At 63.1% G+C, this 24,930-nt stretch overlaps 1 protein-coding gene across 1 annotated transcript; it reads right to left on the bottom strand.

Moving 5' to 3' along the window:
- Window positions 1–3,331: 3,331 nt before the first annotated feature.
- Window positions 3,332–10,462, bottom strand: STK35 (serine/threonine kinase 35). Its single transcript, XM_029049344.2, has 3 exons — window positions 10,095–10,462; window positions 6,346–7,078; window positions 3,332–4,696 (listed from the first exon to the last, which is right to left on the bottom strand). The coding sequence occupies exons 1-3, from the start codon at window positions 10,405–10,407 to the stop codon at window positions 4,693–4,695; spliced, it is 1,050 nt and encodes a 349-aa protein (XP_028905177.1). The 5' UTR covers window positions 10,408–10,462; the 3' UTR covers window positions 3,332–4,692.
- Between the last annotated feature and the right edge of the window lie 14,468 nt (window positions 10,463–24,930).

Below are 24,930 nucleotides of genomic sequence, written 5' to 3'. Positions count from 1 at the left end.
TTGCCGCCAACCACGCTGATTGTCCATCGTATTTACCGAGAGCTTCCTTCCTTCACTCATTCATGCAATCACGTGTCTTCATCCAAACGTATTGCTCGAGCGCTTACTGTGCGCAGAGCACTGTACCGAGCGCTTGGGAGAGTCCGATAGGACAATATGAGACGTAGTCCTGCTTACAGTCTTTATTGAGCGCTTACTGTGGGCGGAACGTTCATTTGTTCATTTAATCGTATTTATTAAGCATTTTCTGTGTGCAGAGCGTTCATTCGCGTCATTTGATCGTATTTCTTAAACGCTTACAGTTCATTTAATCGCATTTATTAAACGCCTACTATGCGCAGAGCACTGTACTAAGCGCTTGGGAGAGTCCGACACACCAATAGACGGTGGCATTCCCTGCCCGTAACGAGCTCACAGCCTAGAGCCCTGTAATAATAATGATGGTATTTGTTAGGTGTTTACTATGTGCCAGGGACTGTACTAAGCGCTGGGGCAGATCCAAGCAAATTGAGGCGGACCCGGTCCTGTCCCACATGGGGCTCCCGGTCTCCGTCCCCGTTTTCCAGACGAGGGAACTGAGGCACACAGAAGTGAAGCGACTCGCCCGAGGTCACGCAGAAGACGCGTGGCGGAGCGGGATTAGAACCCAGGACCTTCTGACTCCCAAGTCTGCGCGCCTCCCCCTATGCCATACTGCAGTTCTAAGCGCTTGAGAGCGTATAATAGAAGAATAGATTTCATTCGATCGTATTCAATCGGTGTATTTATCGAGAGCTTTCCGATGATGATGATGATAATAGTTAATATATGCTCCCCGTCCCCAGAGAACTGACCCGTCTGATCAATCGATGCTATTTATTGAGAGCTCTCTGGGTGCGGAGCGAGTAATAATGATGATGGTGGTAATTGGTAAGCGCTCACTATGGGCCAAGCACTGTACTAAGCGCTGTCCAGGTTAATCGGGTTGGACTCACTCCCCGTCCCCCTTGAGGTTTATGGTCTTCATCCCCATTTTACAGATGAAGGAACTGAGGTCCGGAGAAGTGAGGTGATGGGGGGGGGGGGGAGGGTTGTCGCTTTGGTGACAGACCACTGTCTCGCTGTAGCTACGGGGATGAGCCCACCGTCGGGCTGTTGCCATAGCGACGGGCCGCCATCCGACTGTTGCTCGGGTGGAGGGTTATTGTCCGGCTGTTGCTATGGGAACGGGGGACGGCGGGGGCGGGGGGAGCCTCCAGAACCGAGGCAAGAGGAAATGGGGGGGCGGGGGGGAGAAGAGGAGGGAGGGGAGGGAGAGGAAGAGAAGAGGGAGAGGAGGGAGAGAGGAGAGGGGAGGGAGAGGAAGAGAGGAGAGGAGGAAGAGCAGGAGAGGAGGTGGAGGAGGGAGAGGAGGGAGAGGGGAGGGGAGGAGAGAGAGAGGAGGACAGGAGGAGACGGAGAGGAAGAGGAGGGAGAGGAAGAGAGGAGGAGAGGGAGAGGAAGAGAGGAGGCGAGGAAGAGGAGAGGGGGAGGAAGAGGAGAGGGAGAGGAAGAGAGGAGGGAGAGGAAGAGAGGAGGGAGAGGAAGAGAGGAGGGAGGGGGTGGATGAGGGAGAGGAAAGGAAGAGGAGGAAAGAGAGGAGGAAGGAGAGGAAGAGGAGAGGGAGAGGAAAGGAAGAGAGGAGGAAGAGGAGGAAAGGGAGAGAGGAGGGAGAGAGGAGAAGAGGAAGGGGGGCGGATGAGGGAGAGGAAGAGAGGAGGAGGGAGGGAGGGGAGGAAGGGGGGGCGGGACCTGGCCCGGACCATTCCTGGCCCTCCGTCCCCCGTGGGATGCGGGAGCCCGCCTTGCGTCAACAACCCAACCGTGTGGGAAGCCGCGTGGCCTAGAGGAGAGAGCCCCAGTCCAGCGAGTCCGCAAACCCGGGTCCTAATCCGGGCTCCGCCCGTCCGCTGTGTGACCTTGGGCAAGTCACTAGGGAGGGGCCTCCTCTCTCCCTGGCCCTCTCCTCCTCTTTTAGGCCTCAGTTTCCTTAGCCGGCAGACGGGGGCGCGATCCCCGAGGGAGCCCCGTGTGGGACGGGGTTTGTAACCCGGTTGGCTCGCGGGGACCTCAGCGCGTCGAACAGTGCTCGGCACGTAGCGAGCACTTAACGGATAGCAAATTAAAAAAAATCAAGGCCCAGTCGGCCCCTCCAAGAGTCTCCGGCTCCCACGGAGGGCAGAGCGCTACGGGAAACGACCCCGCCGGGTGACCTCGGGCGAGCCGTCTAACCTCTCCGAGGCTCGGGGTCCCCCTCCGCGAAACGGCGCTCTGCACGCCGTGAGCGCTCCGTAAATCCGGCCGAACCAAGACAACGGCCGTGGGCGGGGAACGGTTCCGTTCTTTTGGACTCTCCCAGGCGTTCGGTTCGGTGCCCTGCACGCGGTAAGCGCTCGGTAAACCCGGACGACGGACCGCCGGCGACGGGGCTGAGAATGACGACGACGACGGCGTTTAAGTGGTTACTACGGGCCGGGGACCGTCCCGAGCGCCGGGGGAGATACGAGCAAACCGGGGTTGGGCGCAATCCCCGCCTCGCTCGGGGCTCGCGGTTTTAATCCCCATTTTACAGATGAGGTGACCGAGGCCCGGGGAGGTGACCCGGCCGGGGTCACACGGCAGACGAGCGGCAGAGCCGAGACCTCCGGCGGCGTCCCGTCCGCCCTCTTTGCTGCCGGGCGGGTAGTAGGGTCCCTGGCCCTCCTTTCTTACTCCCTCTGCTCTTCCCCCACTCCCAGTCCCACGCCACTGGACGGATCATTTCCCTGATTTTATTTATTTGTATCGCCGCCCGTCTCCTTTAGCCCGGGAGCTTCTTGTGGGCAGGGAACGGCGCCTTCACGGCCCTACTGTACTTCCCCGAGCGCTCGGTACAGCGCCCTGCATAGAGTGAGCGCTTAAAAGCTTTCGAGAAGCAGCTTGGTTTAGTTCGTGGCGAGAGGCCGGGCTCGGGAGCCAGAGGACGTGGGTTCCGATCCCGCCTCCGCCGCCGGTCTGCTGCGGGACCTTGGGCGAATCACTTCACTTCTCTGGACCTCAGGGAGCCCTACGTGGGACAACTGACGGCCCCGTATCTACCCCAGCGCTTAGCACGTAGTAAGCGCTCGAGTATTCTCGACAACACAGTAAATCGACGAATAATAAGCGTTACCGTCGTCGTCCCCGGACTCCCCAAAGTGCCCCGCCCACAGCGGGTGCTCAATAAATAGCATCCCCCGGCAGTTCCGAGGCCGTTCGGTGCCTCCCCGTCCCCGCTGCCCCCCGCCCAAGGAGACGCAGAACCCAAAAAACCCACCGGAGTCAGGTCCGCGCGTCGTTTCGCGTATGGCTTTTCCACCTCATCCGGCCTCTTTATTCACACGACCGTTTCTCTCCCGCCACAAAACGCCGTCGGCCACTCGCTCCCCACACCTCACCGTTCGGCTAACTTAAATACGACCTCTCGCACCCACCCGAGTGCAGGAAAAGGGAAAGAAGGAGGAAAAAAACCTCTATAAAGTCGTTCGCACGTAGGTAGGTCCCGGGATACCAGCTTCTGTGCCAAAAAGTCACAACCGTGATATGTATATATAGGAAAAAAAGAAGTAAAAATAGATGTCCGAACTCGTTTCGTCCGTCTTCCGCCTGGAGGTCGGGGATGCGGGGAGGGGTGGGGGGCTTCGGAGGGGACGGGGTGTCCACCGTCCCCCTCGACCCCCCTCTCGCCCGTCGCCGGACCCCTTCCCCGTTCTCGCCTTTTCGGAAACGTAAAAAGAGGAAACGAAACGGGGTTTTATTGCTCCGTGGGCACCGTGGTTCCGAGGCGAGGACGGAGAAGCTGACGTGAAGATGGGGGTGGCGGGGAGAGGTGGACACCGGCCCCCCGAAGCCCCCGACCCCCCTCCTTGGGGGCAATCCCCCCGCCGCGGCGCCCCCACGGGGGAGGGCATCCTTCCGGCGACCACGTCGGGGCCTGCTCTCCTCCTCCTCGGGGACGGGGGGGATCCCCCCCTTTTCAGGGGACCCCCTCGGGTCTTCCCCACGTGGGGGCCGGAGCCGGGAAGGACAGGCCCAAGCTGGCGTCCGAAGGCGGTCCGGCTCTCCCCCAGGCGGCTGCTCCGGGCCAGGCGCGCGGCGGACGTCCGGCGCTGTGCTAAACGCCGGGGACGGGGACGGGGTGGGGGGGCCGAGGCCCAGGCGCGCGGCGGACGTCCGGCGCTGTGCTAAACGCCGGGGACGGGGACGGGGTGGGGGGGCCGAGGCCTCGAGAGGGTCGGCGGGGCCGGGTAAGGCACTTGGGTCTGGGGGCGGAAGGCGGGGGGAAAAGAGATCTCCGAGCGGGAACCAGAGAGGGACCGGGGCCGGGGCCGTGGGGCTCCCCACCACCTCCCCGACCCCAGGCTGAAATTTGGGGGGGGGGGGGGGGGCGGCGGCGGGGTAGAGGGCTGCCACGTGCCTAGAGGAAGGGGCGAGAAACTCCTATGGCTCTGTTGGACCCGGAGGTCACAGTTCAGCAGGGGAGGGGGCGCAACCGCCTCCGGGCTGTATTTGGGGGGTCCCTGGGGGGCGGGGGAGGAGACGGGGGGATCCCCCGCGTCACACAGAACCTGTCCGTCGCGGGGCTCGGGGGACGACGGTGCGGGGAGACGGAGGGAAGGGGGGAGGAGGAGGCTGACGGCGGACTCTCCGGAGCGTTCACCTGAAACACACAGAGGGGGAGGGGATGTCGGGAACGCCGGACCCGACCCCATCCACCCCGGACCCCGGGCTGGGGGGTCAGAGGTCGTGGGTTCTAATCCCGGCTCCGCCGCTTGGCCGTGCGGCTTGGGGCAAGTCGCTTCTCTGGGCCCCGTCCGGAAGATGGGGATGAAGCCCGACGACCTTGCGTCTCCCCCCCAGCGCTCAGAACGGCGCTTGGCACGTGGTGAGCGCTTAACCAACACCATCGTCGTCATTATTCTCTGTGCCTCGGTCCCCTCATCTGTAAAATGAGGGGAAGCTGCGTGGCTCAGTGGAAAGAGCCCGGGCTTCGGGGTCAGAAGTCACGGGTTCGAATCCCCGCCCTGCCACTCGTCAGCTGTGTGACTGTGGGCGAGTCACTTGACTTCTCTGTGCCTCCGTGACCTCATCTGTACAACGGGGATTGACCGGGAGCCTCACGTGGGACGACCCGATCATCCTGTATCTCCCCCAGCGCTCAGAACGGTGCTCTGCACAGAGTGAGCGCTTAATAATAATAATAATAATAATGTTGGTATTTGTTAAGCGCTTACTCTGTGCAGAGCACCGTTCTAAGCGCTGGGGGAGACACGGGGGAAGCTTAGCGGATGCCACGGCGGGAAGAGGAGCCGCGCGACGAGGCGGGCTCCGGGGACGAGTCCGCGCTTGCCGCGGGGAACGGTGAGATGGAGAAGTAAAATGGGGAAGGTTTTTTTTGGAAAAATGAACCGCGCCCAGCCGGCGAGCCGGGGCGCGGCCCCTCGTCGTCTACGCCCTCGCCCGGTGCGGGTGGGAGGGGTGACCTCGGGCCAGTCACTCCACCTCCCCGGGCCTCGGTTCCCTCCTCTGGAAAACGGGGATGAAGACTGGGGGCCCCAGGCGGGACGGGGACGGGGACGGGGGTCCGACCTGACTGGCCTGTAACCACCCCGGCGCTCGGTACGGGGCCCGGGACGCAGTGAGCGCTCAATACCGTCATCATTACGGTCCTTAAACAACCAGATAGCGATTCGGTCTTCAGAGGGGCATCCTCTCCTCCCGAGAACCAGCGCGGCTCAGCGGGAAGAAGGCCCGGGCCCGGGTTCTAATTCCGGCTCCGCCACCCGGCCGCCGTGAGACCCGGGGCCAGGCACTTCCCTGTGCCTCAGTTTCCTCCTCCGAAGGGGACGCGATCCCTGCCCCCCCCCCCGGCCGGAGAGTCCCGCGCGGGACGGGGACCGTGTCCGCCGGGGCGACCTCGTATCTCTCCCCACCCCGGGGCTGCGCGAACCTCAGGACGACGACGACGAAAACACACAACGGTGAGAGAGAGAGAGAGAGAGAGAGAGAGAGCGCAAGAGGAGAGGGAGGCGTCCCTGCATCTCCCGGGGCCCGGCCGGACCGGGCGCGGCGGGGAGGGGGGACGGAGGCCCCGTCCCGGGGCGGCGGAGGGTCCCGGGTTCCGATCCCGGCTCCGCCGCCCGGCTGCCGGGCGGCCCCGGCTCACCCGGCCGGCCGGGGGCGGGCTCGGAACCCGGGTCCCCCCGACCCCCGGGCCGGACGCCGGGCCCGGCCTCGGTCACCCGGCGGGACCCTCCGGTCCCCTCCCCGGCGCTCGGCCCGGCGCCCCCGCCCCCCGCGCCCACTCACCGCTCGGGCGACCCGAGGGTGACGCGGTCGACCCGGGCCACCAGCTCCCGGGCGTCGGGCCGGTCCTGGGGGTTGGCGGCCAGCATGTCCCTGAGCAGGCGGCGGACCCCCTCCCCCATGGCGGAGCGGCGGCGGCGGGGGATGGGCAGCTCCAGCCGCGGGTTCTCCAGCAGGGCCTCGCCCAGGGGCACGATGTCGGCGCCCCGCCGCACGTAACCGCCCAGCAGCTCCCGCTGCGTGTCGGCCTCGATGAGGGTGATGCGCTCCAGCAGGGCCCACATGATGACCCCCAGGGCGAAGATGTCCGCCTTGGCCGTGTAGCGGCCCTCCCAGACCTCGGGCGCCATGTAGAAGTCCGACCCGCAGGCCGACGACAGCCAGAACCGGTCGACGGGGGCGGCGGCGGCGGCCGCGCCGGGGCCGGCGCCGCGGGGGTCCCGGCGGCCCCGCTCCGCCCCGGCGCACACCTTGCTGAGCCCGAAGTCGGCCACCTTGAGGACGGGCGGGCCCGAGCGCTCGGTGACCAGGATGTTGTCGGGCTTGAGGTCGCGGTGGACGACGCGGTTCTCGTGGAGGAAGGCCACGGCGCTGCTCAGCTGCAGCAGGAAGCTGCGCGTGGTGGCCGGGTCCGGCCGGCGGGACAGCACGTAGCGGCTCAGGTCGCCGCCCTCGCAGAACTCCATGACGAACCACAGGTAGCACGGCTCCTCCGCCGAACCCAGGATCCTCTCCCCTGACCGGACCGGCCCGGGGGGACGGAGGCGGGCGGCGGGGGAAGGGGGGGGGGGGGACGAGAGAGAGAGGGGACGACAGCCGTCAGCCACGGGGACGACGACGCGCGACACCGGGCGGGCGCGACCCCGCGTCGGACGGGCGGGCCGCCCCCGACCTGACCGCCCCCCACCGCGTGCCCGTCAGGCGCCCGGGAGCGCTTCGCGGCTCGGCGGTCAGGCCCCTCGGAGGAGCGGCGAGGCCCGGCGGAAGGCCCGGGAGGGGGAGACCTCGGACGAGCCGCTTCCCCGGCCTCGCTTGCCCCCTCCGCCGGAAACGGGGACCCGATCCCCGTTCCCCCTCCCCCGCGGCCTCGCCGCACCGGGGAAGGACCCGGGCGACCGGTCGCTTCTCTGGGCCTCGGTTCCCTCCTCTGGAGAACGGGGACGGAGACGGGGAGCCCCACGGGGGGCGACCCGATGACCCCGTATCTCCCCCGGGGTTTCCGAACGGTGCCTGGCGCCGATTAAGCGCTTTACCGACGCCGTTATCGCTATTGGGTTCATCCTTCCTTTCTCCAAACCCCCCGACCGCTCGGACCCGAAGACGCCGTGCCAACTGGGAGAGAAGGAGAGGGAAAAAAAAAGGCACGCAGCGGCCCTAAGATCCGCCCCGGGTTGACCCGCGGGAACGCTCGACGGACACCACGGGAATCGGACCACGACGCTCACGTCCGGGAAAGGCGCCTCGGGTTGGCCCGGAAGGTGGGTGGAGCCCGAAGGGGAAGCGTCGCGGACTTGAGTTTTGCGGTCGGGGCGATCTCCTAAGTGCCGGGGAACGTTTGGTGATTTTTTTAGGTGGGGGGGGGGGGGAAATGTGGATTATTTGCTATACAGAGGCGGTAACTATGGCGATCCGGGAAGGAGGGAGACAGAGACACAACAGAGACGGACACGCACCCACCCCACCCTGGCAGGGCCAGACGCACGGGAAAACACACGCGGCCTGGCCCCGGCGGGAGGGCGGGGGAGGAAACGGGGCACGAAGGGTTGTACGGGGAGCAACGGCGCTATCCGTATCTGCTATGAGAAGCAGCGTGGCTCAGTGGAAAGAGCACGGGCTTCGGAGTCAGGGCTCATGAGTTCGAATCCCAGCTCTGCCACTTGTCGGCTGTGGGACTGTGGGCGAGTCACTTCACTTCTCTGCGCCTCAGTTCCCTCATCTGTAAAATGGGGATTAAGACCGTGAGCCCCACGTGGGACAACCTGATTCCCCTATGTCTACCCCAGCGCTTAGAACGGTGCTCGGCACATAGTAAGCGCTTAACAAATACCAACATTATTATTATTATTATTATCCGTTAAGCGCTCACCACGTGCCCGGCACCGCGCTGAGGGCCGGAGCGGGGTGGAGGGGGAGATAGAAGCTCCTCGGGTCCCTCCCGGGGCTCCGGGTCCGAGTAGGAGGGAAGAACGGGGGTCGGATCCCCATTTCCCAGAGGAGGCGACCGAGGCCCAGAGAAGCGACCGGCCCGGCGGGCACGGGGAGGAGCCGGGATTAGAACCCGGGGCGCCGGCTCCGCCCGCCGGGCCACGCCGCCCGGCCGCGCCCTCGCCACGGACCGAGCGCCGCGCTCGGCCTCGGGGCGACGGTACTCGTGAAGCGCTCGGCGTGCGACGCGCGCTCTTCTGAGCGTCCCACGTGGGGCTCACGGTCTTTATCCCCATCTCGAAGGATGAGGGAACCGAGGCCCGGAGAACGTCGGGATCTGCTAAGCGCTCGCTACGGGCGGAGCACCGTTCCGAGCGCCGGGGGAGACGCGGGGTCGTCGTCGGGTCGTCCCGCGGGAGGCTCCCGGTGAATCCCCGTTTTCCCGATGAGGGAACCGAGGCCCGGAGAAGCGAAGCGACCCGCCCACGGTCACCCGGCGGACGAGGGGCGGAGCCGGGAGTCGAACCCGCCACCTCCGGCTCCGAAGCCCGGGCCGCCTCCCCTAGAAGGGAAGCGACTCGTCCGGGGTCACGCGGCAGGCGGGTGGCGGGGATTCGCACCCGCCACCTCCTGACTCCCGAGCCCGGGCTCTACCCGCCGAGCCGGGCCGCTTCTCCGGACGGATCCCAGGGCTCTTTTGGAAACGATTTCTCGGTTCGCCGCGGGCGGGGAACGGGTCGCGGAGAGTGTCGGGCGCACCGAGGGGGAGGGGGGATGGAGAGAGTCGGGGTCCCTCTGACCTCGGGGTGGGGGGGGGGGTGGAGGGTCAAGGGTCAGGGAGGGGGAGAATCGGGGATCGCCCTGACCTCTAGGGTGAGGTCAAAGGTCGGAGGGATGTGGGGGGGGAGGGTCTCTGCCCTCCAGGGGTGGCGAGGGGAAGAAAATCAGGAGCCCCCCGACCTCTGGGGCGGGGTCGGGGGGCGGAGAAGCAGCCAGGCTCGGCGGAAAGAGGCCGGGCTCGGGAGTCGGAGGCCGTGGGTTCGAATCCCGGCTCCGCCCCCCGTCAGCCGGGGGACCGTGGGCGGGTCGCTTCGCTTCTCTGGGCCTCAGTGACCTCATCTGGAAAAGGGGGATGAACCGTGAGCCTCGGGCGGGACGACCCGATGACCCCGCTCCCCCCCCCCCCGCCCCCCGGGGCGCTCAGCGCACAGGGAGCGCTTAACAGATACCGACATGGTCATTGTTATGATTATTCCGCCGGCCCTCCGGGAGGGGCGAAGGGCGCGGCTCGGTGGAAAGGGTCCGGGCTGGGGAGGCCGAGGTCGCGGGTTCGAATCCCGCCTCCGCCCCTCGTCAGCCGGGGGACCGCGGGCCGGCCGCTTCTGTAAAAGGGGATGGAGACGGGGCGCCCCGCGACCCGATTCCCCCGTGTCCGTCTCCCCCGGCGACAGCAGCGGCTGTCCGACGTTACGATGACCGCTCCGCTCCGACTTCTCATGGAGGCCGGTTGGCCGATCGCGTCCCCGCCCCGGCCGCCCCAAGCGCTGGGTCCGGCGCTCCGCGCAGGGCGAGCGTTCAATAAGTACCATCGAGGGGACGGCCGGTACCTTTGAGGGAGGCCTCGACGAGGCGCAGGTAGAGGCGGGAGCGCGCGGGGGGGCGGGGGAGGCGCTGGGCGAGGCGGCGGCGCTGCAGGACGCAGTCCTCCAGCCCCACCACGTTGCGGTGGCGGCGGCGGAGGCTGCTGAGCGCCCGCAGCTCGGCCAGCGCCAGCTCCGCCTGCTCGGGGGCGTCGCAGCGGACCCGCTTCACCGCCACCCGCCCGCCGCCGGGGCCGCCCCGCGCCTCGTACACCACCCCGTAGCTGCCGCGCCCGATCTCCGACAGCAGGCGGTAGCGGGGGCCCGGCGGCCCCGCCATCGGCGCCGCTCGGCCCTCGGCGGCCGCCGTCCCCCGTCTCCCGGGCGACGGCGTCGCGCCCCCGCCCGCCGCGCCGGCGGCCCCTTTAAGAGCCGCGGAGCGGACCATTTCGGGGAGGGGGGGGGTCGCGCACGCGGAAAGACGCCCCCCACCTCCCATCCCCCGCCTGGCGGAAAGCACGACTCTCTACCGGTGATAGAGACTTCGGATCGGCTCCGTCGACACCGCTCGGGGCTCGTTTAATCGTCCCCCTGAGGACTCTCTTTCCCCACCCCACCCCCCTGGGGGGGCCCGTTTGGACTCTCCCGGGGAGGGGGAGCGCGGTGGGGCGGGACGGACCGGCCCATCTCCCGAGGGGGGGGGGAGACACGGCGTACGTGTCGGGGAGGCGTCCGCCCGCCTTCCGAAAGCGACCTGAGAGGCGCGAAGCCTAAAACTCCCTGCCACCGACTGCGACTTAAAAGCGGGTCCACCTGAGGCGCTCGGTGCCCGTTTCATGGCCCCCTCGGACAGTTTCCCCCGCCCCCCCTCCCGTGGCCCGCGTGGACTCTTCCCAACCGGGAGCTCGACGCGCAATGGGGCGGAGCGGGCGAGCCCATCTCCAGCTGAGGGCGGGAAGCGAGGTATTGAGGAACCTTCCCCGAGGCCCCCGCCCGCATTGCGAGACCAACCCGGGAGGCGGGGCTTTCCTCACAGCTCTACGGTCTCCGGGGACCTGATATCGGTTCCGTCTGAGCCGCTCGGTGTTCGTTTAATGAGTCCGTCACGGAATCCCCCTCCCAGGGCTTCGGGTGGACTCTTCCAGCCTGGGACTTAACGCGGGGCGGACGAGTCCACCTCCGTCGGGAGGGGGACCCGACACGGGGGAGAGCCCGCGAGGGTCTCCCCGACCCCCACCCCGGCACTCGGGGAGCTTTATAAACCGCCGCGACAGAGGTGGACTTTTAAAATCGGGTCCCTCTGAGCCACTCGGGGTTCGTTTAATCGGCCCTTCACGTGCGTCCCCCCCGCAGCGCCGCGAGTGGACTCTCCCATCCCGGGAGTGGAATTCGGAGCGGACGAGTCCATCTCCTCCCGGGGGGGTGGGGGGGGAGAGAAAAACACGGACCTTGCGGAGCATCTGCAGGGCGGGGCTGTGCTGGACGCTCCTGGCGGAGCTATTTACGTCACACCCCCCCCTTTATGTAACGCGGCCTCGGGGGCCCAGAGAGCGAAGCTCCATCGAGAAGCAGCGCGGCTCAGTGGAAAGAGCCCGGGCTGGGGGAGTCCGAGGTCGTGGGTTCGAATCCCGCCACCTATCCGCTGTGGGACTTTGGGCAAGTCACTTCGCTGCTCTGGGCCTCAGTCACCTCATCTGTAACATGGGGATGAAGACTGTGAGCCCCACGTGGGACCACCCGATTCGGGGACGAGTGGCAGAGCCGGGATTCGAACCCACGACCCCCGACTCCCGAGCCCGGGCTCTTTCCGCCGAGCCACGCTGCTTCCCGAGCGCCGTAGAAAGCCGCAGATCTTTCGTCCAACCACCAGAAGACCTGAGTTCCGAGCCTCGCCTCCGCCGCTCGTCTGCTGTGTGACCTCGGGCGAGTCACTTCACCGCTCTGGGCCTCAGTTTCCTCCACTGCAAAATGGACATTTAAGCCCTTACCTCCCTCCCTCCCTCCCTCCCTCCCTCTTAGTCCAAAAGCCCCATGTGGGACCGGGACTGCGTCCGACCCGATGGTCTCGTGTCTAGCCCGGCGCTCAGCACAGAGTAAGTGCTTAACCAACACCACCCTTCAAAAAAAAAACAACGTATTTACAAGAGAAACTTTCCACTCCGTTCATCTGAGCGCGGTGTTCTGCCTCGTAAAGATCAATAGATCCGTCGGTGCCTCTTACTGAGCTCTTACTGTGTGTAGAGCGCCGTGCTAAGCGATTGGGAGAGTCCAGTAAATACAACAGAGCCCAGAGTGATAAGAAATACTATCCCTACTTTACCTCTTCTAGGAAAAGCAGCAGGCCGGCGTGGTGGACGGCCCGTGGTCGGGTAGGGATTGTCTCAATCTGTTGCCGAGTCGTACTTTCCAAGCGCTTAGCACAGTGCCTTGCGCATAGTAAGCGCTCAATAAATGCTACCGAACGAATGAATGGACGGAGCCCGGGTCTGGGAGCCCGGAGGTCACGGGTTCTGACCCCGGCCCTGCCACCCGTCCGCCCCGTGACCCCGGGCGAGTCGCTTCGCTTCTCCGGGCCTCGGTCTCCTCATCTGTCAAACGGGGACGGAGCCGGCGAGCCCCACGGGGGACCGCCCGGTGACCTCGCCTCTCCCCCGGCGCTCGGAGCGGGGCTCGGCACCTCGTGGGGGCGGCGCCCGGGCTTGGGAGTCAGAGGTCATGGGTTCGACTCCCGGCTCCGCCCCTCGTCAGCTGTGTGACCGTGGGCGAGTCGCTTCGCTTCTCTGGGCCTCGGTGACCTCATCTGTAAAACGGGGATTCACTGTGAGCCTCACGCGGGGCGACCCGACGACCCTGTGTCCCCCCCGGCGCTTAGAACGGTGCTCTGCACATAGTAAGCGCTCAACAGATACCAACATTAGTAGTAGTAGTAGTAGTAAGCGCTGAACAAATGCCATCATTATAAGAATTATTACATGACATATAGTGTGTAATAACGATTAGTAGGATGTGCTGAAGAAATGCCACCAAACACAGTTCCTCTGTCTCCGCCCGCTAGCCCGCCCTACCTTCCGCCCTCCCCGGCCGCCTTCTGAGCCTCAGTTTCCCTCCCGGCGAAGCTCCGTTACTCCCGCGGCGGTTGGGAGAGCGAGCCGCCCTCCTCTCTCGGCCCCCCGGGGACGGGTCGTTCCGATCCCGTCCCTCTTCGGGGAATAACGAGCTTCCCCCTTCCTCGGCCTTCCCGGCCCCCCCCCCCCCCCCCCGTCCTCTCCCGTCCAACGGCGGAAAGGAAGTGTACGTTCTCCTCCCGTCCTCGTCACCTCGGCCCCGGTGTCCTCATTTAATCGACGCCCTCTTCTCACGACGAGATTAACGAGAGGAAGAAAGGAAAACCGCTCGTTAGCGGGGCCCTGAGCGGAGAAAGGCCGGGCGGGAGTCGGGGACGGAGTAAATAGGACGGGATGTTCAGAAGGCAGCGGGGGGAGGCCCGGCCGGAGCGGGGGGCGACTCGTAGTAAAACGAGAGAGAAGACCATTAGGGAGGCGACTCCGGCCGGAATAAGCCGGAGACGGCGGAGCTGGGGTGGGCGACGGCCTCCTCGTCGACGGCCCCCGGGGGGGACCCTGCCCGGTGACCTTGGGCCGGTCGCTTCACTTCCCCGGGCCTCGGTTCCCTCGCCCGCAAAACGGGGAGGAAGACGCGAGCCCCACGGGGGACCACCCGATGACCCCGAATCTCCCCCGGCGCCCGGTAGAGCGCCGGACACGTAGTAAGCGCTCGACGGGGACCGTAACGACGATGACGGTCATTACCGTCGACGCCGTTACGGTCTAGAGGGGCGGACGGACCGAGCCGGGATGAGAACCCGGGTCCTCTGACTCCCGGGCCGCGGCTCGAGAGTCGGAGGTCACGGGTTCGGATCCCGGCGCCGCCCCTCGACGGCGGCGCGGCCCCGGGCGAGTCGCTTCGCTTCTCCGGGCCTCGGCGACCTCCTCCGGCGAGGGGGGATGAAGCCCGTGGGCCCCACGCGGGACGGCCTGATGACCTCGGATCCCCCCTGGCGCTCGGAACGGTGCCCGGGGCCTAGCGGGCGCTTGACGGATACCAGCGTCCTCGTTTCCGCTAGGCCACGCTGCCGCTCCGGGGAAACCGAGGTAAACGGAGAAGCCACCGGAGGGTATTTGCGCCGCCTCGGCGCGTTTTCCGGTGAAGCCGTCCGCCCGCCCCATCGCCCTCCTGATTAACCTCTTTCCCTCTGGGTCCTTAGGGGACCGACTGATCCCGACCACAGCGATGAAAGATCCGGCCCGCGAGCGCGGGGAGAGGGGGCGATCCAGCGCCGCGTGAACACGGCGGGGAACCTGGAAGATTCCTAGGTCCCCCCGAGGGAAGGGCGACGGAAAATTAGACGGGCGCGGCCTAAACAGAAGGCGCCCGTCCGACCGTGAAACCAAACAACCCTTCCGATCCTCCTCCCGGCCGGCCGCTCTTCCGGGAAGGGGGGAGGAGGATAAAATCCGGTCGTTTGGGGCCCGGAACCATTTCGGTCGATCAAAATCATAACGTTGGTATTCGTTAAGCGCTTCCTACGTGCAGAGCACTGTTGTAGGCGCCGGGGGGGAGATACGGGGTCAACCCACGTGAGGCTCACGGTTAATCCCCGTTTTCCGGATGAGGGAACCGAGGCCCAGAGAAGTGAAGCGACTCGCCCACGGTCCCACAGCTGACGAGCGGCGGAGCCGGGAGTCGAACCCGTGACCTCTGACTCGGAAGCCCGGGCTCGAAAATGCGTTCATCCGTTCGTTCCGTCGCGTTTACGGAGCGCTTACCTCGTGCGGGGCACTGTACCGGGCGCTCGGAAGCGGCGGTTTGGCAACGGAGACGATCCCGACCCGACCCCGGGCTCACGGTCTACGGGGGGGGGAGACGGACGACAAAACGAAACAAGCCGACGGGCGTCGATAGCAGCGATGTAAATAAATGGAATTATAGATCTAGACACATCGTTAATAAAATAAACAGAATAATAAACGGGTACGTAGAGACACCGGGGCCGCGGGGCGGGACGGGGGGTGGAGCAGAGGGAGGGAGTCGGGGCGATGGGGAGGGGCGGAGGAAAAGGGGCTCAGTCTGGGAAGGCCTCCCGGAGGAGGGGGGCCCCCAAACCCGGGCCTAGGAGTCCGAGGTCATGAGTTCCAATCCCGGCCCCGCCACCTGGCAGCTGGGTGACTTTGGTCAAGTCACTTCACTTCCCCGGGCCTCAGTGACCTCATCTGTGACACGGGGATGGAGACCGGGAGCCTCACGTGGGCCGACCCGATGACCCCGCATCTCCCCCGGCGCTTAGAACGGTGCTCGGCACATAGTGAGCGCTCGACGAGTAACGGCATCATCATCATTATCATCGACACCTAATAACCCGAGCTTTATTGACCCCGAAACGGGGCGGGGGGGGGGGGGGGGGGTCACCGGTTAAGTCAGCAACGGAAGCAGGGCGGCCTAGCGGGAAGAGCCCGGGGCCGCAGGCGGAGGATCCGGGTTCTAATCCCGGCTCCGCCGCTTGTCCGCTGCGTGACTTTGGGTGAGTCGCTTCACTTCGCTGGGCCTCGGTTTCCTCATCTGGAAAATGGGGGTGGAGACTGTGACCCCCACGGGGGACAACTGATGACCTTCTATCTCCCCCGGCGCTTAGAACGGTGCTCGGCACATAGCGAGTGCGTAACGAGTGACATCGTTATTACCGTTACTCTAATCCCGGCTCCGCCACTTGTCCGCTGGGTGACCTTGGGCGAGTCGCTTTACTCCTCTGGGCCTCGGTTTCCTCCTCTGTAAAAATGGGGGTCAGAGAAGCGGCGAGGCCCAGCGGGGAGAGGCCGGGCCCGGGAGCCAGAAGAGCCGGGTTCTCGTCCCGGCTCGGCCCCCCCCCCCCCCCCCCCGTCTGCCGCGTGACCTCGGCCGAGTCGCTTCGCTTCTCTGGGCCTCGATTTTCTCCCCTGTCAAACGGGGACGACACGGGGGACGGGGACTGTGTCCGACTCTACTTGCTTGTACTCGCCCCAGCGCTTGGTACGGGGCCTGGCGCGTAGTAAGCGCTCAATAAATACCACGGTCATCATCATCACCGCATCGGGTGTTCAATAAATACCACTGATTGACTCGACGTAGATCCCCCAGCCGCGAATGGGCTGCGTTTCTCCGCTTGAGCGGACCCCAGACTGCAAGCCGACTGGGGGGCAGGGAAGGCGTCCGTCTATCGTCGCGCCCTTCCAAGCGCTTAGCGCCGTGCTCCGCACGCAGGGAGCGCTCGCTACGTCCGAGCGAATGAATGAATAAGTGATTGAACGGTTATTGAGAAAGCCCCCGCCCCGCCGATCACTTCCATGCCGCTGGAGTAATGACGGCTGCCAGTCGATCGAGCGGTTGTACTTATCGAGCGCCCGCTGTGTGCAGAGCACTGTACCGAGCGCCTGGCAGAGCCCGGTAGACTTAGCAGACACCATCCCCTCCCTCGAGGAGCTCACGGTCCTGGCTCAGTGGAAAGAGCCCGGGCTTCGGAGTCGGAGGTCACGGGTTCGACTCCCGGCCGTGTGACCGCGGGCGAGTCACTTCACTTCTCTGTGCCTCAGTTCCCTCATCTGTAAAATGGGGATTAACCGCGAGCCTCACGCGGGACGACCCGATGACCCTGTATCTCCCCCGGCGCTTAGAACGGTGCCCCGTACAAAGTAAGCGCTTAACAAGTACCAACGTCATTATTACAGTCCCCCGGTCGATGGAGCGGTAGCATCGGCAGAGCATCCGCCGTGCGCGGAGCGCCGCGCTCCGCGTCCCTTCGGTCGCATCTGTGGAGCCCTCACTGCGGGCGAGGCCCTGTACCGGGCGCTCGGGAGAGTCCGGCAGAACAGCAAAGAGACGCGTTCCCCGCTCTCCTCGAGTAAAGTCAAAGATTCCGCGCCGGGAAGCGGGCGGTAATCGCCAGCGGCCCGGATCTCCTAAAAATAACCGGCCTCCCGGCGGGAGAGTCGAAAGGGGAGAGGGGGAATCTTTCGAAATTCCCCTCATCCAGCCTCCCGCCGGCGGCTACAGAAGCGTCGTCCGACCGAGTCCGAAAATATCCTCTTCGGGGTCCGGGCTCCTTCTGAGAGATCATTCTTCCGTCCCTTTTAGTCGACTCCCCCTCGCCGGTCCCCCCGAGACCTTTCGGGGAGACCCCCTTTTCATCCTCCTGCCGTCGCGAGGAACGGTGCCGTCTCTCGGGAGGAGAAGGCCCGTAAAACCTCTCCCTTCTCGGGGAGATTCGGGAACGCTGTGATGATGAGAATGATGACGCCGGCATTTGCTAAGCGCTCACCGCGGGCCCAGCACCGTTCTGGGCGCCGGGGGAGATCCCAGCCCGTCGGGCCGTCCCCCGTGGGGCTCCCCGTCCCCATCCCCCTTTTCCAGCTGAGGTCGCCGAGGCCCGGAGAGGCGAAGTGACTTCCCCGAGGTCCCACGGCAGAGACGGGGCGGAGGCGGGATCGGAACCCACGACCTCTGACTCCCAAGCCGGGGCTCTTTCCACCGAGTCACGCTTCGCGGCGGGCTAAGCCCTCCGTGGATACGATTGATTTTTTGGTTTGCTTAAACCGTAAGCTCGTTAACAATAGCGATGGTATTTGTGAAGCGCTAACTATGTGCCGAGCGCTGTACTAAGCGCCGGGGTCGAGACGAGGTCAGCGGGTCGTCCCGCGGGGGGCTCCCAGCCTTCACCCCCGTTCTACAGATTGAGGGAACCGAGGCCCGGAGAAGTGAAGCGACTCGCCCAAAGTCACCCGGCCGACGAGTGGCGGGGCCGGGATCGGAACCCACGACCTCCGGGTCCCGAGCCCGGCCTCTTGCCACGGATTAGGGGCAGGGAACGCGTCTGGCCGTTCTGACTCTTCTGCGCTCTTCCAGTCTCTTAGTGCGGCGCTCTCTACACAGTAAGCGCTCAATAGATGACCCACGGATCGACTGGTTACTCAGTCGATCGTATTTATTGAGCGCTTACTGTGTGCAGAGCACCGTACCGAGACCTCGGGAGAGCGCAAAAGAGTGAGAAGACACAATCCCTGCCTTCGAGGACCTGCCGGTCTACTGCGTGCAGAGCACTGTGCCGAGCGCTTGGGAGACTCCGACAGAACAGTTGGTAGGCATGTTCCCTGCCTACAAGGAACTCTAACTCTTATTCTCTCTCCTCTCTCCCTCTTTGTCTCTCTGTCTCTGTTTCTCTCCCTTCGCCGTCTCTCTGTCTCTCTCTCCTCTCTGTCTCTGTCTCTCCCGTCTCTCTCCTTTTCTCCTCTCTTCCTCTCCCCGTTTCTCTCCTTTCACTCTCTCTGCCTCTCTCCATTTCTCTCTCCTCTGTCTCTTTCTCTGTTTCTCTCCCACTCCTCTCTCTGTCTCTCTGTCTCTCCTCTCTGTCTCTCTCCTTTCACTCTCTCTGTTTCTCTCCCACTCATCTCTCCTCCTCTCTGTCTCTGCTCTGTCTCTGTTTCTCTTTCTCTCCTTTCGCGCTCTCTGTCTTTCTATTTCTCTGTCTCCTCCCACTGCTCTCTCTGTCTCTGCTTCTCTCCCTTCCCCTCTCTTTGTCTCTCCCTTCTCACTCTGCCTCCTCTCTCCTTTTCTCCTCTTCTCTCCCTCTCTGTCTCTGTTTCTCTTTCTCTCCTTTCCCTCTCTCTGGTTCTCTGCTTCTCTCTCCCCTCTCCGTCTCTTTCTGTTTCCCACTCCTCTCTCTGTCTCTGTTTCTCGCCTCTCTCTCTCTCTCTCTCTCTTTGTCTCTTTTTCTCTATGTCTCTGTTTCTCCCCTCCTCTCTCTTCTTCTTTTTATCTCTTTTCTCTTTCTCCCCCTCATTCTTCTCGTCTCTCTCCCTCTCCCCCTCCCTTCCTCTCTTTCGCCCTTTGTCTCTCTGCCTCTTTCTGCGCCCTCTCTGTCTCTGTTTCTCTCTCTCCTCACTCTCTGTCTCTGTCCTCTCTCCCCCCTTTGTCTCTTTCTGTCTCTCACTGTCTCTGTCTCTCCATTTCTCATTTTCTCTGTCTCTCGCCTCTCTCCCCCCTCCTTTCTTTCTCTGTCTCCCTCTCTGTCTCTCCCTCTCTCGGTTTCTCTCTCTCTTCTCTGTCTCTCCCATCTGTCCCTCTGTTTCTCTCTCTCCTTCCACTCTGCCTCTGTTTCGGTCTCCTCACATTCTGCCTGTTTGTCTCTGTTTCTCCCTCTCTGTTTTTCTCTGTCTCTCTGTTTCTCCCTCTGTCTGTCTCTCTCCTCTCACTCTGTCTCTCTTCTCAGCCTCTCTCTGTCTCTCCCCTTTCACTCCACCTCTGTCTCTCTCTCCTCTCTGTCTCTCTCTTCTCAGCCTCTTTATCTCTCTGTGTTTCTCTCTCCTCTCACTCAACCCGTCTCTGTCTCTGTCTCTCCCGCTCCCCTCACTCTGTCTCTGTTTCTCTCTCCGTCTCTGTGTCTCTTCCACTCTCTGTCTCTCTGTTTCACCCTCTCTCTGTCTCTGTCGCCTCTCTGTCTCTCTCTCCTCTCCGTCTCTCTCTCCTCAGACTATCTTTCTGTCTCTCTCCTCTCACTCTGCCTCTATTTGTCCCTCTCTTCCCTGTGTCTCTGTTCTCTGCCTCTCTCTGCCTCTCCCCTCTCACTGTGCCTCTGTCTCTCTCTCCTCAGACTCTCTATCTCTCTCTGTTTCTCTCTCTCTTCTCACTCGGCCTCTATTTGTCTCTCTCTTCCCCGTGTCTCTCTTCTCTGCCTCTCTCTGCGTCTCTCCTCTCACTCTGCCACCGTCTCTCTCCTCTCTGTCCCTGTTTCCCTCCGTCCCCCGCTGTGTCTCCGTTTCTCCCTCTCCTCTCACTCCGCCTCGGTTTCTCTCTCTCCCCCCACCCCCGTCCTGCCTCGGCCCACGGTCTCTGTCCCCAGCCGTCTCCGCTAGGCCGCCTCTCTCTCTCTCTGTCTGTCTCCGTCCCCTCTCCCCGAGCAGCAGAGCACCAGAGCGGAGCGTGGCGTTGGTCGGGTCTTCTCAGACTTGGACGGGAAACGGGACCCGAGGGAGCGGGTGACAAACGGCGCTCATTACATCACCACCTGATCCGCGGCCGCTCCGAAAAGCCACGTGGGCGGACGGAAGGGGCCCGGGGCTGGAGCCAGGAAGCCCGGGGTCCTGTTCCGGCTCCGCCGCCTGCCCGAGCCGGCCACTTGGGGATAAGGAATAATATCCGTCAAATGGGGATAGGGAATAATGATAACCATCGCGGTATCCGCCGTGCTGAGCGTCGGGGTGGGTCCCGGCGAAGCGGGTCAGACCCGGTCCCCTCCCCACGTGGGGCTCACGGTCTCCGTCCCCGGTCTCCGGATGAGGTAACTGAGGCCCAGAGAAGTGAAGTGACTTGCCCGAGGTCACGCAGCAGACGCGGCGGAACCGGGATTAGAACCCGGGACCTTCTCACTTCCAGGCCCGGGCTCGAGCCGCGACGCCCGTGTCCCTCCGACCTCCTACCTCCCCCAGCGTTTAGCGCAGAGTCAGAGCCTAAGGGGCACGGGCGTTTTCACGGAGAAATACGTCCATCGCTGGATTGTTCTTTCGGTTTGAAAAACTGACGTAACTCAGAGAGGAATCTGGTGTCTAATACAGGCCCCCTCGAGACCTGCTAGGACCTTAAGAGCAGGGAATCACGTCTACCAAATCTGTCGGGTCGGACTCTTCCTTGCGTTCAGTACGGTGCCCCGCGCCGGGTTCGGCGCCCGACGGATGCCACCGGCCGTTCGGTGGCTAGATGCGTAGACTCGACTGAAAGAAGCGGCGTGGCTTCGTGGAAAGAGGCCGGGCCTGGGAGTCAGAGGTCGTGGGTTCCGATCCCGCCTCCGCCGCTTACCGGCTGCGTGACTTTGGGCGAGTCACTTCACTTCTCTGGGCCTCGGTTACCTCATCTGGAAAATGGGGATGAAGCCCGTGAGCCCCACGTGGGATTGATTATCTTTTGTCTCCCCCAACGCACAGAACGGTGCTGGGCCCATAAATGGCGCCTAACGAATACCGCAGTTATCGTGATTCTCTGGGCCTCGGTTTCCCCCGCTGAGAAATGAAGATTCGATCCCCGTCTCCTCCTCCGACTGTGTGGAACGGGGATCGTGTCCGACCCGATCGCCTTGCGTCGCTCCCCTCTCGCCCCGCGACGCTTAGGACGGCGCTCCGCACGCAGCCAGCGAATCGAATACCCCCCCCAGATCACGACAATAACAGTTCGGGGAGACGGGAGAGCTCTTCCCCACCGCCACCGCAAAGGGGAGGTGGATTTCCCGGAAAGGCGCACCGGGAGGGAGCATCTGAAATCCTTTCCCGTTTTTTCTCTTTCTTCCTCCGCTCCGGAATTCCGGCCGATTTCCTCCCCCCCCCCCCCCCCCCCCCCCCCCCCCCCCCCCCTCCCCCGGGCCCGGAGCTACCTCGACTTCGAGAAGGTTCCCTTTTCTGTCAGGTCTTCTTTCCGACAGCAGAGCTCTCCTCCTTCTCCGAAAGCTTTTAATTGTCATTATCGCGGGGACGTGTGAGCGTGAATCACGGTAGAGATTAGAAGCGACAGTTAGGAATATTAATTTTGTCACAAAAGTAGCTCCCGGGGACAAGGGGCTGAAATCTGCCGGCGGGCTCTAAGGGACCGGCATCGGGGTCCACAGATCCGCCTCCCTCCCTTGGAGTGGAAGCCCCTTACGGACAGGGAACGGGTCCCTTCCCCGTCTTGGCCTTTCCCCGGCGCTCGGGACAGCGTCCCGCACCCGACGGACGCTCAATGAATACCACGACGGCTACTGGGCCGTCAGAGCGGAAGCCCCCCGCGGACGGGAAACGGGTCCCTTCCCTCGCCTGACCTTTCGCCGGCGCTCAGCACGGCGTCCCGCACCCAGTGGACGCTCAGTTCATCCGGTCGTATTTATTGAGCGCTTACCGGGTGCAGAGCGCTGTACTAAGCGCTTAATAAATACCACGACAGCTGCTAGATCATCGGAGCGGAAGCCCCTCGTGGACAGGGAACGGGTCCAGTCTCCATCTCGATCTGCCCCGGGCGCTCGGTACAGTTCCCCGCACCCGGTGGGCGCTCGGTAAACACCAGGACAACTGGCAGAGCCGGTCCTTAGGGCCCCCTTCCCTCCTTTCCTCTGTCTCTGTCTTCTCTCTCTCTCCTCTCTCCCTCTCTGTCTCTCCCCTCTGCTCTCTCCGCCTCCGGACTGTCGGCTCGTTCCGGGCAGGGATCGTCACTGTTTGCTGTTGCAGCGTACTTTCCCAAGCGCTCAGCCCAGTGCTCTGCCCACAGGGAGCGCTCAGTAAATACAACTGAATGAATGAACTGTCTCCCCTCCCTCTCTCTGGGTCTCTCCTCCCTATCTCTCTCCTTCTCGGTCTCTCTCTCCTCCCTTGTCTCTCTGATTTCCTCCCCCCTCTTTCTGGGTTTCTCCTCTCTGCGTCTCTCCCTCCCTATCTCTCCTCTCCCTCGGTCTCCTTCTTGTCTCTCCGACTGTCCTCTCTTCCCTCTGTCTGCGTCTCTCCTCTCCGTCTCTCCCTGTCCCCCTCCGTCTCTTCCCTCACTTGCTTTCTCCTCTTTATCCTTCCCTCTTCTCTCTGAGTCTCTCCCCTCTGCGTCTCTCCCTCCCTATCTCTTTCCCTACTATCTCTCGACCCTCTCCCCCTCTAGCCCCCATTTCTCTCCCTTTCTATCTCGCCTCCCTCTCCCCCCATCTCTCTTCTCACTCCCTTTCTATCTCTCCTCTTTCTCTACCTCTCCTATCTCCCTCCCTCTCCTTCGGTCTACCTCCCTATCTCTCCTCTCTCCCTATCTCTCTTTTTCTCCCCTTTCTATCTCTCTCCCTCTCTAGCTCTCGGGTTCTCCCTCCTCTCCCCTTTCTAGCTCTCCTCTCCCTCTATCTCTCTTCTCTCTATCTCTGCCCTTCTCCCTTCTCTCTCCTCTTTCTAGCTCTCCTCTCTCTCCCCTTCTCTACCTCTCTTCTCTCTCCTCTCTCCCTTCTTATCGCTCTCCCTCTCGATCTTTCTTTCTCCCCCTTTCTATCTCTCCTCTCTTTCTATATCTCTCTGCTCTCTATCTCTCTCCTCCCTTCTCTCTCCCCTTTCTATCTCCTCTATCTCCCCTTCTGGATCTCTCTTCTCTCTCCCTCTCGATCTCTCTTCTTTCTACCCCTTTCTATCTCTCCTCTCTCTCCCCTTCTCTACCTCTCTTCTCTCTCCTCTCTCCCTTCTTATCGCTCTCCCTCTCGATCTTTCTTTCTCCCCCTTTCTATCTCTCCTCTCTTTCTATATCTCTCTGCTCTCTATCTCTCTCCTCCCTTCTCTCTCCCCTTTCTATCTCCTCTATCTCCCCTTCTGGATCTCTCTTCTCTCTCCCTCTCGATCTCTCTTCTTTCTACCCCTTTCTATCTCTCCTCTCTCTCCCCTTCTCTACCTCTCTTCTCTCTCCTCTCTCCCTTCTTATCGCTCTCCCTCTCGATCTTTCTTTCTCCCCCTTTCTATCTCTCCTCTCTTTCTATATCTCTCTGCTCTCTATCTCTCTCCTCCCTTCTCTCTCCCCTTTCTATCTCCTCTATCTCCCCTTCTCGATCTCTCTTCTCTCTCCCTCTCGATCTCTCTTCTTTCTACCCCTTTCTATCTCTCCTCTCTCTCTCCATCTCTCTCCTTCTCTCTCCCCCCTTTCTATCTCTCCTCTCTCTCCCTCTCTATCTCTCGTCTCTCTATCTCTCTACCTTTTTATCTCTCCTCTCTCCCTCTTTCTCTCCCTCCTCTCTCCCTCCCTATCTCTCTCCCTCTCGATCTCTCTTCTTTCTCCCCCTTTCTATCCCTCTTCGATCTCCCTCTCCGCCTCTCCTCTCTCTCTATCTCTCTCCCTCTTTATCTCTCCCTTGCTATCTCAGTTCCTCCCTATCTTCTCTCTCTCTGTCTATCTCTCCTCTCTCTCTAGGGCTCTCCTCGGTCCCTGTCTCTCTCTCTCGCTGTCTCTCTCTCTCTCCATCACTGATCGCGGGCCACCAGAGCAGAAAGAGAGAGCGACGCGAAAGAAGATCCAGCAGGATTTGGGAAAAAAAAAAAATAGCATCTGCTCTGGAGACAAAAGCGATCGAATCGTTCCCCTTGGCAGGAAGAAAAAAACCCACCAAGTTGTTATTAAGAGCCGTTATTAATGGCGACTTTAATTCTCTGCCCCTGACAACCGGTTGATTGAGGCCAGGGGCCCGGTTCCACCCCACTGCCTCAGGACGGGGCGTCTGGGTGGAAAGGTTTCCGGTTCACCTCCTCCGGGACGTCTTCCTCGATTACCCTTCCGCCTCCCCCCAACCCTCCTCGCCCCGCGGCATTTACGCCGTTCCCTGGTAAGCGCTTATCACGTGCCTGGCGCCGGATCAAACGCTGAGATGGCCAGGAGATGGTCGGGATGGACGCGGTCCACGTCCCACGTGGGGCTCGCCGGCCTAACCCCCGTTTTGCAGATGAGGTAGCTGAGTCAGTCAGCCAGTCAGTGGTATTTACCGAGCGCTTACCGTGTGCAGAGCACTGGGCCGAACACTTGGGAGAGTCCAACGGGACAGTCGAACAGGCGCATTCCCTGCCCACGGCGAGCCGACGGTCTAGACTGGGGGGAGACGGACGTGAATAGAGATAAATAAATTAGAGAGGTGGGTAGAAGCGGGGCGGGGCTGGGACGGGGAGAGGAAGAAAGGGAGCGAGTCGGGGCGACGCGGAAGCGAGCGGGAGAAGAGGACGGAAGGGTGCAGTCGGGGAAGGCTTCTCGGAGGAGGAGGAGGAGGAGGCGGGCCCGCCAGAAGACTCGGGGGGGACGGGGGACGGTCACTGTCCGTTGG

Source organism: Ornithorhynchus anatinus, chromosome 21, assembly GCF_004115215.2.
Source record: "Ornithorhynchus anatinus isolate Pmale09 chromosome 21, mOrnAna1.pri.v4, whole genome shotgun sequence".
Lineage (NCBI taxonomy): Eukaryota > Metazoa > Chordata > Mammalia > Monotremata > Ornithorhynchidae > Ornithorhynchus > Ornithorhynchus anatinus.
This window is presented reverse-complemented; position numbering and strand designations above follow the sequence as displayed.